General features: G+C 48.2%; 2 protein-coding genes across 2 annotated transcripts; both read right to left on the reverse strand.

Moving 5' to 3' along the window:
• Window positions 1–7,477: 7,477 nt before the first annotated feature.
• FIBRA_08103 (uncharacterized protein) lies at window positions 7,478–8,410 on the reverse strand (the record flags this gene model as incomplete). Its single annotated transcript, XM_012329760.1, has 2 exons — window positions 7,478–8,315; window positions 8,376–8,410. 2 exons carry the CDS (start codon window positions 8,408–8,410, stop codon window positions 7,478–7,480), a joined length of 873 nt encoding a protein of 290 aa, XP_012185150.1.
• A 1,222-nt stretch (window positions 8,411–9,632) lies between these two features.
• On the reverse strand, window positions 9,633–12,790 carry FIBRA_08104 (uncharacterized protein; the record flags this gene model as incomplete). The annotated part of the gene is made up of 10 exons (XM_012329761.1): window positions 9,633–9,724; window positions 9,772–9,958; window positions 10,009–10,104; window positions 10,145–10,221; window positions 10,276–10,514; window positions 10,567–10,858; window positions 10,919–10,993; window positions 11,048–11,808; window positions 11,864–12,712; window positions 12,768–12,790. The coding sequence occupies 10 exons, from the start codon at window positions 12,788–12,790 to the stop codon at window positions 9,633–9,635; spliced, it is 2,691 nt and encodes an 896-aa protein (XP_012185151.1).
• Between the last annotated feature and the right edge of the window lie 2,859 nt (window positions 12,791–15,649).

Here is a 15,649-nt window from a genome sequence, read left to right on the forward strand (position 1 = left end):
TGGTCAAGACAAACAAATTTGAGATCCATCTGTACAAATCAATGTTGTTCCTCATCGACGAAGCTATTCTAATCTGGATATCCACCTGACCTCCGGAGGCGCAAAGTTGCATCGTACATATGGCGGATATGCGGGAGATGTGCACGACTGCACAAATAACACGGGGAGATACCAGACTCGATTCAAGACAATAATATACCACTGCTTGCCACATTGCGCAACGACCAGTTCTCCGGGGAACGGTTCCGTCGCTCAACCAAGAACAATGAAAATGGAGTCAGTCAAATATTGTCCGGTGCAAACACCATAAATCAACAACTGCAATTAATACATAAGACGTTGGTCGTGGAACAAATAGAATAAATGAAGGCGCTAGCATCTAAGATACAGCTTGGAGCGAAGGAAATCCAATGGAGGATAGCGTCGTTTTAGCGTCGTCTTAGAGCCTGGAAATCAATTATTACCAGCCCGCCGGGAATGGTTAGGATCTACGTGTACGTCCATTACGTGTCGATTCAAGTTCGGAACTGGCTTGTGTTGACACGGTCTCCAAGTACATGTTCTGTCGTCGCTGTGGTGGGTGATGATGTGATTTTGGATTGTCTGTAAATCCTTGCCGACAACTGTACTCCCGCAGAGGCTGGTTTCCTTCCAGAGTTCACATATCCATGTGGAATCGGCCATAGTGTGGTGAAGCTGACTGTATACTAGCGTGAGCATATACGGCTCGCCCGCATGCTAAATTAGAAGACAAACCTTATGTTCTAGAATTCACAGAACGTACCGAGTGATAGAGGAAACGCGTGGGAGATAAAACAGCGACTTTAACCTGTAGACGTAATTAATCACCTTAGATGAAACGATTGGTGAGTATGTACCTGAGCGGGTTAAATCAGTTGGTTGTGCGAAGTTCAGAGGGACAGCCATCGAGAGGATCTTATATGGTTGCTTGCTCCGGGTGAGTCCACGGGAGCGTAGAAAGAGCGTGGTCTGCAACCTCTAGCTAGTCTAGCGCTGTGCGCGGCCTCCATGTCGATATCAGAGACAGAATCACCTATGAGCCATCGTATCAGGGGATATTCAACACACCTACTGACCACTTCAGTCATAACTCCCGAAGATGATCGAAAATAATGGTAGTAAGGCAACAGACAGAAAGCAAGAGGCGTTCCCGAAGAGAACCAAAACTTGAGGAGCACGGGGCGCTGGAGTTCAGGATATTGGTAGAGTGAGTCTAAAAGCCCACATATCAACGCATGGTGTTCTGAAAACCGACATCACATCACATATGATTCAAGCTAGGCCACCTGCGGGAGTCACGAAAATACGTGAAGACAGGATAATTACGGCGCAAGTCGACGGATTTTTCAAATCATGCAGACGGATGAGTCTCGGAGCTCGCGTTTACCGATATTTCCTAGCGTTGGTTTGTAGTGCACTGAATTGCGGATATTTCTGGCATTCTGCGCGATCCTGGCGCGATCTCTGGCATGCCTGATGAGCCATATCCGTAGTCCGGATAGGATTAGATATCACTGGAAGCGCAGCACCCAGACATAGTACCGGAGCCTCAATTGCCGCTCAGGGGGCTACAGTAGAAGGATATCGTTTTGGCGCCAGGCGTTTAAATGCTAATAGATACAGTAAGTACGTAAGCGTGAAATTACGCGCATATATACCTATCGCTTATCAATCTCACGTGGGGCGCCGCACTTATCGTGCCTGGGTACATCTTATTTCGAGGGCTTTTAAAAAATCGCGTCTAAGCATTCTCGACTCCTACCGTTTGAGTACCGAAAGTTGAAACATCCGTGGACCATTCAATGCGATTCGAGGTGGTATGAGCATATATGTAGCGTGTTCTTGAAAGTTCATGATAGATTATTAGCAACGCGGCCGCTGTACAACTGATGCTAATAATGCGATTGCAAGCATTATATAGCTACCTCATAGTATTGTAGATTTCTTGATGGCCCTATCTCGCGCCTGAACACAGTTCAGGCATAGTCTGTCAAACTCGCTTAGTCGAAATTCATTGAATAAATGACCTCATGACCTATACGTATTTTGTTTTGGATATCTGCGCACGCTGAGGTTAAGTTCGTAGGTACATTCTCATGAAAGTGCCAGCAGTTGCACAGTGCCACAAGTGGATAAGGTTGAATATCTCATGCAACGGGACGCTGAGGGTAAGTATCACATCAATAACGGTCTACTAATAGAATAATAGAAGAATCTGATTGTAGCTACTGTTGTGAAATTCCTGATCGTCGACGCCAGCTTGAGTCAATGAAATCTGAGATGCATTCTCACGATGACAGTGGTGACTTCATCTTCTCTAAAGATAGTGATTTTTCATAAAACCAGTAAATATAATAAAGGCGTGTGTTCACCGATGAATATTCATCGTTGTCGCCTCAAGTTTCAAATATCCCCTTCGGACCCGTCTTCTGGATTCCCGGATTGATATCCGAGCGTTTGGGAACCTGCGAGTGGTACAACAGCAATACATCTTAAGCTCATCAACATTGTCAATCTAGATTACCTACAGATCTTGCGACGGCAAGACGGATCTTAAAGACTGATCGTCTCAGCGGTCAGATGTGAATTAATACATCGCACGAGAGAGGTAGCGAGCCCAGCAAGAATATATACATCGGATGGATAGCTTATGAAATAACCTGGATGCTTATGCTACAGCAAAGAGACGAGTGTATAGCAGTACAACACAAAGCGAAATATACAGAATCTAGCCCACGACGAATTACCCTCTACGGACCAACGACTTCAAGTGCGCTGTCATGATGTGTTGTGTGAGTTTAGTGGAATTGACTTGAGCATTGCAGTAACCCCAGGTGCACGTCACGTCTCGGTGCCTATCGTTCGGGACAGAATGCACGGACTCCAAATGTCGTTGGATGCTACTTGAGTCTTTGTGATCGATAGAGACACCACATGTGGGGTTAAATTCACACCTGGCGGCCATTAGGATGATGTGAAGAAGAGTTGTTCCTGGATATATCACGAATAAGAATGGTGCATCTCATGCATGTATGTCACGCACCTTGGTCTAGAGTGGACACAGGGCGTCGTGAGACAAGCTGAATACGATTGAATCGCGATTTCTCTGCATGTTGTAATTGTAACGGATAATAGTACGGTATGAAGATTATAAGGACGTACCGTTATACAAGTGGAGGGAACCTGATGTTTCTCTGTATGTTTACATTGTAAGGGAGAATAGTATGTTGTAACGATTATAAGGACGCACCGTTATACAAGTGGAGGGAACCTGATGGATGAAGAGACGGCAAGTCAATGGTTTTATAAACCAATAAGTGGTGAGGGGGGCGCATACGACGCACTTACAACCCACTCTGCATTCTGCGGCCACCGGTGCGCTGCATGAGGGTCCGCAAAGGACAAGGTATACATCCACCCTAGTGTCCTGCGGCAAGGTCTGGACCACACTGACCTTGTTAGAGCCAGAATCACCGGGTGGCCCAGGTAGCGAACTATCAAGAGTGTGATTTGGGGACATCGCCCGTTCCTCTAATGGGGCTTCGTACTAAGCACGCGACCCACTTAGTACACTGCACCGTTATACGATTGCGTTGAGTCTCTGTATAAGACCCGGCGATTCATAACATTGTAGGCATTGAAGAAAAACGGATACCAATATAACATGCCTACTGGATATGCCCGCTGCCAGCAACCGGGAGCGAATGCGATATCGCACCTCATCCGGGATCGGATGTTGGCACAGATAGTGGTAGGGTTACGCACAGGATTAAGTCATATTCCTATACACGCACCGCCTTGCATATGGTTCGAGTACACATAGGCACCGAGTACGAAACAGCATCTGGTTGGCAGTGGTTCGCTTGCTACCAGTATCGGTGCTGGCTCGCCGTGAGTGGATATCGGGGACACATCGCCGAGCTTGAAGAGGAAACTAGAAGAGAATAGGTATACCTCTCAGTGCAAGTTTTGAGCTGGACAGAGCGATGCATAGCGGTCATCGTCGCGAGGCTCCAACGTGGCTCACAGTTACTTCGGGACAGCGGCTGCCACTGAGCGAGTCTGCGCCTGTCTAGATAGGCACGTGGTAGCTAAGTCTATGGAATTATCACGACATTTAGGATATAATCTGAGATAGCTTTAGAAGGATTTGTATATTACTTAAAATACGTATTATATACAATTCTGACATATTGAACACGTGAATGACATACCAAGTTCAGGTACTACATGGTATGATCACATAACGAAGGAACCATCCCTTCCTCAGTGAGTAGGAAATGTAACCTTCACATGGCTGGAGAATGTTTACTTTACAACTCAGAGGAGAGCTTGATAAATACATCTTTTGCAGCTTTCGATTACGCACATAATCTTATCTTGATTGGAATGTTACCGGCAAAGCATATTATGAGCACGCTCTAGTCCAAAATTTTGGCTCGCCTCAATTTCTGACACTTCTTGATACGCCTTTCGGGTCTCTTCAGAATCACATAAATAAGGGTCGAACTCCGTATTTGCAAAACGTATAGCGCAGGAAAGTAATCCAATGACTGCTATGCTATCATACATCGCGACAGTACGGATACTGGTAATAATATAAGTACAGAACAGGAATACGTACTCGTCCTGAACATGGCGACTTCAATCATTCGCCTATCGTAGCCGGATATGCAAATGGGCTGTCGCAACATGACGCGGGATATCGTCGGACCTAAGTTTGACATGGCAGCTAGTACCCCATGTACAACTGACTTCTTGGGCTCCGCGTCCGACTCCATGCGCGCTCCGGAGGTGGTCCTGAATGCTGGAGACGCTCTTAGTGATTTGTTCACTGCATTTCTCCTGGTCGAACTCGCACTTCACAGTTTCAGACATATGGTGTAAGGCTCTAGTTTGAATATGATATTCAGCACGAAAGAAGAGTTAGTGAGAACATACATGTCGTGACTTGGTAATTGCAGAACGCCCGATTGCCTATGAATTCAAGCGATGATCTGAGATTGTGTTCAAGGACGTTCTGTGAATTGTAAGTAGCAAATTTAGAGAAGTGAACGAGGAGCGTACGAAATATTTGAGGAGTGCGAGCTGGATAGAATAAAGAGCTCGACGGACTGCATTAAATACATGACGGTGGATATCTGGAGGACACTCGTCCAGAGTAACATTTGATGTGCTCACTATAAGCCATCAGCGTGCGGGATAAGCCAAGTGTCCCAAGAAGACGGCTCCTGACCACGCCTCATCATCCTCCAGCCAGAGCTCCAGCGCGCAGAGATCATTTAGTCGTGGACAAACCAGTTGATGGTCGCTACACTGGACAGGGTGGAAGCAAGACGCGCGGCCAATGGCCGTAAGAGAAATCAGAATCCTAAGCCCTCAACGCTCTGTGTACATATCCCAATCGTCTCGCGCATCGAGAACCACGAAGTGTACGGACCTATAAAGCTCTCAGAAGCGTCAACACAATGTATAAATTGTGAAATCTAGCAGAATATCGCAACACGCACATTTCAGCGCCACTGATAGTGAGATAGGACCGGGTGTGGACAGAATGACATCAACCCGTACTACGACGGTCACATCCATCGAACAAATATAGTGCGTTACCTGGTCGAGAACATTGTCAAAAGGAGACAGCATCTGGTGTGGCAGCGGTTGCGCTGTGGCCCGCACCGTCCAATCGAATGCACGGAGACCAATGGAAAACCTATGATACCCATCGCATCGGATCAAGTTGGTTGCATATTTGTCCTTATGGATGTGGTTGCTACGCTGGCGGTGCTTGGGGCCGAAGCGCTGACCGAGTCGGACCCAAAAATTGGAAATCAGCGCCACAAAGCCTCTGAGGAGACGTACGTCGCACAACGCTTTCATCTTGAGTAGCACTAGCACAAAATACTATTGACCCATTCCTCTCGATATAACTCCGATCAATCTTGGGAGTCTATCAAGAAGGGCATTCATGCTTAAGGGGTATGCCCGGAGCAGCGCAACTTGGGAGGTAGAAATGGTATGTTTGCGTGCTTCTCTAACCTTCCGTCTCCTATCGGAGATATTCGTAGTGAAGTGGTAGTGACAGTCCAAGATGACGTCGCGGTCCTGCACGCATTCCTCCTTGGCAATAATAGTGTTTGAAACATGTCCACCAATTTTGTTCGTTCTGGAAAACCGTGTAGGCAGGAATCACTACCTGTGAGTCTACCTTCAACATCATGACAATTCCAGCGATAATATCGGAGAACGACAAATGTTTACCACAAATCAAAAGAGATGAAGCGGACGTGCGGTTCACGACCATCTCGCTGAAAAGTTCTCTTCATTTGACATCTTGAGACGTTAACATGATTAGTTTTCACCTCACCTCTGACTTTAAGATACTGAAGTTAGACTATCAGGGAGAAATAGACGTGAGCGCCCATTCAATGGAACCCTCATCAATTAAGCTCATTACGCAACCAAAACTCTTGCAACACTGTGGCGGCTTCTCGCTCAGTCACAAACCGAGAATTGGCAAGGTTGTATGTACTTAAATTGAAACGTAGATCTATGGTGATTCAAGCGACGCAACTTCATGTGAGTATCGAGTTTCCGCGAGATATGTTCCGCTCCGTTACTATCTTCTAGAACCAATGTGATGTCATTTGCCGATCGGAAAGTCGCACTGCCATCGTCCAGCCAGAGTCGTACTACTTCAACTTGACAATAGCCACATATGAAGTCAGGCAAACGGTCGATGTCGAGAAGCCAATCTGATAATGTCCATCGATATAGACAAATAGTTCGTCAGTTTTAGTAGGGAGATGTGCATGGGTCGTGAAGGTATGGATATCATCAATGCGGCTCCAGTAACTTCTCTCTTGAAATCGCTGCCATGTCAAGCCCTTCGTTGAGTCCACGCTATTCTTAAAAAGCCTGGGAAATGCTCGGATAGGCATCTTGCAGGACGCACTCTCACCCTTTCTGTGCGATACCAACTAGTACGCAATCCTCAAAGATGACATCTCGTTGTCTCGTGCTAGGAACTGTCGCATCGAATTATGACGAGCCGGCTTATCTCAATCACGATACGGCGTCTCTCCTCGCCGCGCGCCGTCCCCCTGTGGGACGGGCGCATGATGGGGCCACAATTGACAACAAATTTGAGAAATTGACACTTCTATGGCGAGCTTGGACCATTCCTACTAGTCCGAACAACACATGGAACATCAGAACAATCGTTCTCTTCGGGAGATCCAGCTACGACAAACGGCTTCCCAACACCCAGTCGCGTCCGCTTGTCTGTTGACATGCTAGTCCCATCTTCCACCACCTTTGCTATAGTTCGCTGCTGACCGACGCCTCTTCCCTACAAAGCATAATGAACTACAATTGGCCAGTATGATGACTACGAGTTGGCTTGCATCTCATGGAGGGATTAGCTAATCGACGATTTGGAACGGCATAAAATTCTCACCTATGGGAGGCTTGGAGAACCCAGCGCACCGCCGTGCCTCAAGAGAGCGTGTCTGTTCCTTGAGTCACCACGCGTAAATTCCTCGCCGCAATCTGGACAGCTAGTCGCGGTCGTCCCAAGATGTTGCGTGGCAATGTGCTTTGCGAAGCTCCGATGCAGCATTGGCCGCTGCCATGTGCAGCCAACCCATTGGCACATTCCTCGGTCACCGGGAACCCAAATTATTCCACGCTCCTGCCCAAAATGATGTGTCCTAAGGTGAGCCTCTATTGCTCCGAATGAGCTGGACATAATGGGTACTCTGCAGTCACCCCAGCGACAGCGAATCTCTTGATTGTTTAGACTGGTGTGGAAGCTGTTTGGACTCCACTCGGTTGTGGTTTCAGGAGAGAGGGGCACATTTCCAGGAAATGGGACTGTGTGTGAGGCGGTGTCTTGACTCGTGCTCATCGTATGGGTGTATTCGATAGGACTGGCCGTCGATGGGCGAGGTTCGACGAAAATAGAAGACGATGGGTCGCAAAGCACTCCCAGATATGGCCAGATTTCTTGGGGGATATCAGCGGGAGCTATCATGGACATGAGAATATTGCGCAAATATATTTGCACTTGAGGGTGGATCATGATCGAGACCGTCCCACGGGTAGGCATTGGAGAGGGAAAGCCAGTGTTCAGGACCTGCGTTGGACCCTGGATATATTCCGTTTGTAGGGTCTCCGTATCACGCCGAAAATGCGTGGTAGTGTTATGAGCATTGTCAGCAACGTTCTGGACCCTTTGCACGCTCATTAAAGGGCCAGTGGTGGTGAGCATGGCCGGGTCGGAATTTTGATAGCCTCTGAAAGTCAATTGCGAGCTGAGTATCGAGTGCAAAACTTGAAATGGATGAATAACTCACGAAGAGTTCCCAAACGAGTAGCGGTTGTGCGACATTGAATGGGCTGAGCTGGGGCGAGCTCAATAGTAGCAGAAGAGGTCCAGCTTAACAAACGATTCCGAAAGAGAGCACAGCACATTGATGAAGAGAGACCTGTTCATTATAGTTAAATAGAAAATCTGAAGTTAGCGCTGGAAGGGCGGTGCATAATCAAAATTCCGGGTGGTGAGCAACGCAGCTTGCTCTCGTTTCTACAGAAAAGCGCTTCTACTCGGTGTCACTTCGGTGTCGGGATTGTGGTGCAGATTTCTGATGACTGTCACAAAATGGTGCTTCCAGTGGCTTTCCTTTGTATTTTCTTTGCGTCATGAGAAATCTGCCAGATTCAAACGGTTAATGAAGAGGGGCGTATATAGGTTATGGCGATCTGTACAAATTGAATGAGTTATTTTGAGAACTCACATGTTGCGTACAATACGAGGGTCGACTCCAGACCAGAACTGTACAGAATTCCAGTCTGAGTTTGATCGATATTGGTCAACCCAATAATTACATAATAATAAAAAGATCTAAAAAAAAAGGCGATGCAACTTTGAATATTTATGAGACAAATGTATAGATTTTTCCTCTGCCTAATGATGCAGAGAAAATGTAGCACGGATGATGCGCTTTATTCGCGCTTTAGAACCAACTTGATACCTCGGGGTCTTGACATCCAAATGAGCGATCAAAATCGGAGTAAAATGCGAGAGCGAAATCACATGCTACTTACCACAACGTTGTAAATAGGATATCCATGAGGATATCACCGCTCAAACCAAGCCCGAACGAAGACCACAGCTAGATGGTACGCAAATCGCGGTTATTATGTAACTTGTTAGGGCGTCAGCACCGAACATCAGAAAGTTCACGGATCATCATTATGTCTCATTTGACAGCTGCAATGACAGAAGTCAAGACCATACACATGTCATAGCTTGCAAGCAACGTTCCAGCGGCTTCAAAAGGTATCGACATCCCAAAGAATTGAACGATACGCAGCGCACAATGTGTAGCCTTGTCAACTGCTGGTCATTTCCTATTACCATGAAGTGCGCGGCTGCCTCAATCAAGTTATGTATTGAGTTGGATGGCGCGCTTGCCAATGCGTCAAGGGTGGTCGTAAGCTTGATCTAGGTTATCAATGAACGGCTGCGTTCTAGCAGAATTTCAATACGATGCCAAAGTACAGTATAATATTTGCGGGTCTCACGACTTTAACCACAATCGGTAACACCTTCAGCTGACATGCCGACTCCTGCGCGATTGCTTCATCGTCCCCGGTCGCTCCATAGCCAACTTCAAGGCCCGGATTGTTTGGACGATCTCACCTGAGAAAGTTGAAGCAGTATGAACAAAGCGATTTCGGAGTACTTACTAGCTATTTTGGGACTCTCAGCCTCAAAGTCGTATCGCTTATTCCTTTCGGCAGTAGTATGCACGATTAACTTGAAAGCCGAGCTGTTCTTACTAGACTGCTGGCAGTTCACTACGCTCTTCAAGTGATAAGAGGGTGTCTTGCCGCTGTCGAACATATGTTTCGCCTTGTTAGACATAGGCATAATCTGTGAGAGGCGATGAGCGTATTTGGAGGGCGAATACCAGACATTCTGACATGGATATAGCCTCCGTCAATGGCGAGAACCCGAGCGCTGCGAGTGACCAGCATCGGAACCTTGCGATAGACAGTGTATTTCTGTATAAGACGACCCTATTGAGAAGTTAAGAACTCGAGACGGATAGAAGGTTACCCTATAAGCGTTCGTGTAGTCGAATATGGAGTTGAATGAAGGTTCCGGCACTTCTGAGCTCCTTTCGAAGATCGAGGCTACACAAACGTAAATACGAATCATGAGATTATAACAAATGAAGTGTAATTCACCGTTAGGATCAGTAGTCCTACCAGATCCGTTACTCATCTCCACCCCATAGGCCTGAAGCATATTCTTCTTCACCAAAATGAGATCACGTTTTCCCTGCAAACTTCTCACTGTTCGATCGAGCGGTATGTATACCTTCGCAGAAATGAGATCAAGAATTAGCGCATAGTCCTTGGAATCAATCAGCTTGCGCTTCTGGCAGACATGATCAAGGACCTCGGCCATGTACATGCCACTCGATCTGCAAAAGATATATACCGTCAAATAGGCGAAAGAAGTAAAGTAGCACATACGCAGGTATAGTCGTCGATACATGTCCAGCATCAACGGTGTCAGCTATCCTGATTCTCAGGAACTGTGGGGGCCCATGGCTGCTCGATGGGCCAAGAGAGCTCGGGAACATGCCAACAGAAGACGCGAATGAGCCCATGCCAGCACTTATTCCTAAGAGTCCATCAAGAGCAGGAGGAGCCAACATAGTACCACCGCTAGTAGCGTTTAGAAGCCCGGTTGATTTCTTCTTCTTTATCACGATACGTGATAACCGACGCTGAATCTTGGCATCTAGGATTTTGTTCTGTTGAACTGTTGGTAACATGCATCAATACAGACATGAAAAACGCACGCAACAAGGGAATAACTAACCTTGGGCGGGAGTGGCCTCGAGGGCAGCATAGGCATCAAAATTGAACTTAGATATTCTCCCAGTACGATCAGGAGCTAACACGAGCTCTCATCAGCCAACGATCCCATGATTTTCAGAAGGAGACGTACGAGGGAAATCCTCGTCGACTTCTCCGTCATCCTCTGCGATCCGCAAGATCCATCCGACTGCGGAACAGCGTGTTTCCCATTTTGGATCATCTTCGCCTGAAAGACCGTCGTCCAATTTCGGAAGCCAACCTTCCTCCCAATAGCTCCACAACGCAAAGCCGAGAACCTCTTCTACTGATGCGTCGTTTCTGACTGTCAACTTCAGATGACGCCCAGCAGGTTCGCGCGCATGAGGGAAGTAGATATTAACGCCCATGCTTTCCGACTCAGAGCGCCCAGAGATGGCGCTGTATAGCTCGGTGAAGGGATTGGAAGAAGATGAACTAGAAGATTCAGCTAGCATTGTCGATAACGCAGATTTTCCAGGCTGTCTTGCAGAAACGGGACGACGAGCGAACAGATCTTGTGTATCAGCGTTGCCTCCGCCAACGAGATTGGAAGATGGCTTATCCGACACCTGGGCGCGCTGGTCCCTCTTGAATATAGGAACCACCATATCGAAGCCCACTTCAATCGGCGCCGACTCCTCTGGACGCTCCGGCATGATATCAATAGCTCGCTCTTCGCTGTGGCGACCCTCTCTAACCGGACTCAAGCGGTTGCGGACGCGGGCACTACTGCCGGGCTGCATGGATGAGGCAATTATGGAGGATGCCGAGGCCGATGTTGACATGAGCGAGTTCGCTCCAGACAAGATAGAGACTCCATCACTGTCAGAGTTGGTGTTCATACTGCTTAGCCCACGGCTTGCTGCATATTCCCTACACGTCGAAAATAAGAATGATCATAAGCTCGCTTTGCACCAAGGAGACGTACGGATCAAATACGTCCTCATCCATATCGATGCTGCTATCGGGAGGAACAAAGTCGAAGTCTTCATCCTCATCTTCGTCCTCATCTAATATCACCTCCTCGTCAGCTTCACCGTCGTCGTCGTCGACCTCCTCTTCCTCTTCCTCCAAGTCAGATTCAGACTCTGAAGATGAGAAGTCTGGTTTGGTATCAACAGTCGGGATGGGGAGCAGATCAACAGGGGGTGGTCGAGCACGAGCAAGTATGCGCTGTCTTCGCCTCGCCTCCATCTCCGCAGCACCCTTGAACTTAGGTCGAAATTCGGGAGATATCGCCTTCGGTAGATCCTTCTGCTCCTGTATTGGTGTGGTCGATTTGAGAGATGTAGCAGAACTAATTACAGTAGACTTGTCCGGGGAGTGAAGAACGTCCACGGCAGGTGAGGGTGCCGATGCGGGTCCGATGGGCATATTCTCTGGCGGATTAGTGTCTACAGCGATAACATTGGCAGTGTCTTTTTCAGAGCGTAAAGAGCGTAAAGAGTGTCGATACGAGCTCTTTAGCACCGAAGCACGTTTCCCAGAAACTCTGAGACCCATTGCACCTACGCGCGAAGGACCCATGATCGTGGTCGTGTATCTCAGCCCCGTCGCTCGAGGATAGCCACTAGGGCGATTGCTAGGGCCAGCTTCATCATCGCTGGGTACTGGGCTGGATGGGAAACCAAGCTCCTCCCACTTTCCGATGTCGGCGAGACCTGATGCGAGGACGTATGGATTGGAGTCATAAGAGGGGTCAAACGAGATCAGACGCGCTCCATACACATCTCCCACGTTACGAAGGTAGTTCAACCGCAAGGAATGAATAAGATAGCTGTGAATAACCTAATCAAGAACCACTCGTTGAGTAACAGGTGATAGGTACTTACTCGGGGTCACTGATGAGTGACATGCTGTAGTGAACGTTGAGCTAGAAGGTATAGTAATAGTTGTCACCACAGCGAGAATACGAGTGCTAGCAGTTGATTTGACAAGCAGATTCAGAGCGACGCATGTGAAGTCGTGGCTTGTAAACTAAGGTGAGAGGCAAGTGATAGTTGCCGCGCACTAGCGCCAACGCATGGAGACCTTAGGGCGTCTATTAAGTCATCTGATAAGATAATGATGCTTGAAGCTCGAGTAGGCTATGGCCTATGTAGATATTCGCTCACGGTTGGCACGTCTCTGTGAGAGGCCAATTGCACATAAGCAACGCACTCCACAAGTCGGAGGCGACTAGATGGATGGATGTTGTAGTATGGGTTTATGTTATACTCGGATAATTTGCTTTACTTTTGATCGAGCCGTAGCCTGTATAATAATCATGCCCGCTGGACACTGTCGAGCCCCACTAGCAAATCTACGTATCACAAGCTGGGGTAGGCGGCACGCCTATATTGTATGACATGGTCTGCCGGTGCACCAAACCCGGATGACCTTGAGGTCCACGCAAGCAGAATTTGAGCAAAGAGCTACTTTTAAATAACACACGCGCTGGGAGATCCACTAAGAAATACAGCCAGTGGCACCGCCCTCAATAGGTCTCTGGTGCGCCATACGAGCCCACGACACGAAGTACCACGATATCGAGGCGGACTCGAAGCGCAGATACGGACGTTTATGTGATATCTTACACACACAAAATGAAGAAGTTCAGCATGCAAAACACGCGACTCATGAGAAGGTATACTGGGCAGGTGATTGAATTAATGAGGCGTAAGCGTTCGGAATGGCGAAATTATCGCCGCAAAAATTCGGGGTGTGCTGGGCTGGCTGGGGTTCTGGCACACCATCTCTAATATTAAGACCCAGTGAAAAATGACATGATTTAAAATCAAAGACTGTGTCATACAATGAGGGAAAATGGGAAAAACTAAATTCACGTGAGTTAGAAACTTCAGTTTTCTTCACATGTTTTCAACGCAACCCATTGAGTGACCTGGTCTCCCAATCTATAACTACCCCTTTCCGCAAGGATTGAAACCCTGTGTCCCCAGGCGGATGTCGAGTTGGCAGAGGTATGTCCAGCTCTTCAAGGCAGGTTGATAACCTTGTCCCCCCGTGTTGCTGGCATTGTCCTGAGATCCAAAAGTGGTGATGTGACCTCAGGAAACCTAACCCTAACTTGGGGGTGCAAAGAAAAGGGTGAGTTTCTGTTTCTTGGGGAAGCTGATGGGGGTGAGGGCTTATAGTTGTGATAGCTCACTTGAACGGCGACGACTTCACTAGATTTTCTCGGGACGGTGTCACGAGGCTGTTTTGGACCATCCAAACACTCCAACTTCTCGTAGAAGCGGAGGGAAGGTAAGAGGGGAGCTGGCTCGACGACGCGAAGGTGAAGTATGATTCGAGCACAGACACACGGGTCTCGTCCAAAGGTCAGGCGCGAGAACGGAACTTTGGAGGACTTAGCTGTATGAGTAGGTGTGCTTCGAAGGGGGTGTACTGGTTGTAGACAAAGGTTGAAGGTCGTAGGCGTAGTTCGAAAGTCGCAGACGTAGTTCGGGGGGTCGTAGTTGTAGTTTGTAGGGAGACGCAACACTTCGAAAGCAAGTTTGAAGCCAGACTGAGCTCTGCTGAGTGGGGGATGTGATTCTGTGCAAGTCTCGCTACTAGGGGCCGAGTACTGGCTTACAACCATGAAAAACTGCTCTTAATATCCCTCATCCTGCCAAACCTCCTGAGTCACCGCCTCCACTGCCCTGACCATGCCGAACAATCCCGATATCCTTTCTACTCCCACCCGACGTCTCCATCAGTTTCTGATTCCCATCCACCGTGCTATTCCTGCTAGTCTTGGAGGCCCGACCGTTGATGCGACCTCGGGAAACCTAACCCTAACTTGGGGGTGCGAAGTAAAGGGTGAGTTTCTGTTTCTCGGGGAAGCTGATGTGGGTGAGGGCTTATAGTTGTGATAGCTCACTCGAATGGCGACGACCTCACTAGATTTCTTGGGACAGTGTCACGAGCCTGTTTTGGACCGTCTGAACACTCTGACTTCTCGTAGAAGTGGAGGGAGGTAAGAGGGGAACTAGTTTGACGACTCGAACGCGAAGTGCGATTCGAGCGTGGGCGCACGAGTTTTGTCCGAGGGTCAGGCGGCAGAACGGAACTTCGAGGGACTTAGCTGAACAAGTAGGAGTTCTTCGAAGGGGAGGGCGCAGGTCGTAGACGAAGGTTGAAAGGCGTAGGCGTAGTTCGAAGGTCGCAGGCGTAGTTCGGGGTGTCATAGTCGTAGTTTGTAGGGAGACGCAACACTTCGAAAGCAAGTTCGAAGCTGGAATGAGCTCTGCTGAGTGGGGGGATGTGATTCTAACGAGTCTCGCTACCTAGGGCCAAGTACTGGCTTACAACCATGAAAAACTGCTTTTAAATATCCCTCATCCTGCCGAACCTCCCGAGTCACCGCCTCCACTGCCCTGACCGCACCGAACGATCCCGCTATCCTTCCTACTCCTGCCCGACATCTCCATCAGTTTCCGATTCCCGTCCACCGTGCTATTCCTACTAGTCTTGGAGGCCCGACCGTTGCGAGTCTTGGCGTCGCGACCCGAGCGCATCGACTTAAAGGTTTACCCATCGGCCCTGTATTGTATGTTTCAATCTCCGGATGATGGGGTTTCGCCTTCGAAGTCGAGCCCCCGGAATCAAGCCGCCACCGAAAGATCCCAATCAGATTGTCGTGAGATCGCGAGGCTTCAAAGATGTCGAAGGGCGGGCCTTGTTACAGCCTGGAGGGGGGTTTCTTTTTCTTTCCTATCTATTCGTCGTT

This window comes from Fibroporia radiculosa (genome assembly GCF_000313525.1).
Source record: "Fibroporia radiculosa TFFH 294 genomic supercontigs, scaffold29990, whole genome shotgun sequence".
Taxonomy (NCBI): Eukaryota; Fungi; Basidiomycota; class Agaricomycetes; order Polyporales; family Fibroporiaceae; genus Fibroporia; species Fibroporia radiculosa.